Here is a 1,368-nt window from a genome sequence, read left to right as displayed (position 1 = left end):
TTTTTTTTTTTTTGGTAAGAACGATAATTAGGCTGGCTTATGTCTTTTCATTATTAATCTTTGAACTAATTTCTTGCTTGTGGTTTTGGGCTACTAGGAAGGCATAGCAAACAAAATACACTATCAAATTATATTATATAAATAAATCACATGACAGAAGTAAGATCTAGTAATCAGTATGTGTTCTTGCAAATTAGGATTTGAGATTCACATTTTAATTGTTTTTATCAATTTAACTGTTTCCGCTTGTGTTTTTTTTTTTTCTCAATTCTTTTGTAAAGGGGTTGTTCTTTGAGGAGAATAGGGTATTTATTGGTTACTTGCTCATTATTTATAGGGCTTAAGAATGAATTGGACGATGACAAAGGTGAGTTTTGTTATTATACTATGATTTAATATGAAATTTTTCATTGTTTTCTAATTTTATTGAAATTTATAATTATAATTTCAATTTTGTTGATTTTGAATAGAAAAAAGTAATGGGATCGAAATATTTCACGAAACAAATTTCGTTAGTATAAATGACAGCATAGTAAAAATACAACATCAAACAAATAATCCATGAATAGTAAGTTTCATAAAACAAAAATAGTCCATGAATACTAATGTGAAATTAATTTATGACAGCAATTCATATAATATAAATATCACCAAACGTATAATAAACAACAATTATTTAAAAAAAAAAAAACAGCTCTCGGTTCTTGAAAATTTTTTTGATACAAATGTAATTCATGATAACTATAAGTATTAAGAAACTTTAAAGTTTTGGAGTAATAGTATATTTTTTAAAAATGGAGATAAACCCTAACTTTTAGTTGGTGGAGCATTGGTTGATAAAAATTGAGCTGGAAATTTAGATAAAATAATTGATAGATAAATAGGAACTAAAATGAAAGCTTAGCCATACAATCCATTAATCAACTTTTGATAAAGTGAAGTACAATAATTGCAAAGTTGGAGCTGGTTTCCACTTCTGTAGGACCAACGGTGGGGACTGGGTGCGGGGGCGACCTACTTTTCAAAGGCGTGTGGGTCGGAATTTGTCTGTTTTTAACTTGTAGTTCAAGTCTTTCAGAGTTACCTCTGCTCCATTTCACACACAATTTCTGTCTGTTTTTCCAAAGTCAGAAGCCATGTCTGTTATCGGAGAAGCTGCTCTTGCTGCGTTCTTTGATGCGCTGTTCAGTAAGTTAGCTGAATTGCTCGATGTTGTAACCGAGAAGCAAGTTCGCGAGGAGCTCCACAAGTGGGAAAGGATATTGGCCAGTATTCAAGCAGTGCTAGATGATGCCGAGGAGAAGCACGTGAAGAATCGGCATGTGAAGAGATGGTTGACCGAGCTCCAACACTTGGCATACGATGCGG

General features: G+C 32.2%; 1 protein-coding gene across 1 annotated transcript in view; it reads left to right on the top strand.

Annotated features, from left to right (window-relative positions):
- The window catches only part of LOC110426368 (glycoside hydrolase family 2 protein), an 11,220-nt gene that overhangs the window by 9,570 nt on the left and 282 nt on the right, over positions 1-1,368 (top strand). Inside the window, exon 15 of the mRNA XM_089785293.1 lies at positions 1,065-1,322. Within this exon, the coding sequence (XP_089641419.1) occupies positions 1,065-1,322 (258 nt within the window). The remainder of the gene's footprint in view (positions 1-1,064; positions 1,323-1,368) is intronic.

This window comes from Theobroma umbraticum, unplaced genomic scaffold (assembly GCF_002168275.2).
Source record: "Theobroma umbraticum cultivar Fairchild unplaced genomic scaffold, ASM216827v3 scaffold_55.0, whole genome shotgun sequence".
Lineage (NCBI taxonomy): Eukaryota > Viridiplantae > Streptophyta > Magnoliopsida > Malvales > Malvaceae > Theobroma > Theobroma umbraticum.
This window is presented reverse-complemented; position numbering and strand designations above follow the sequence as displayed.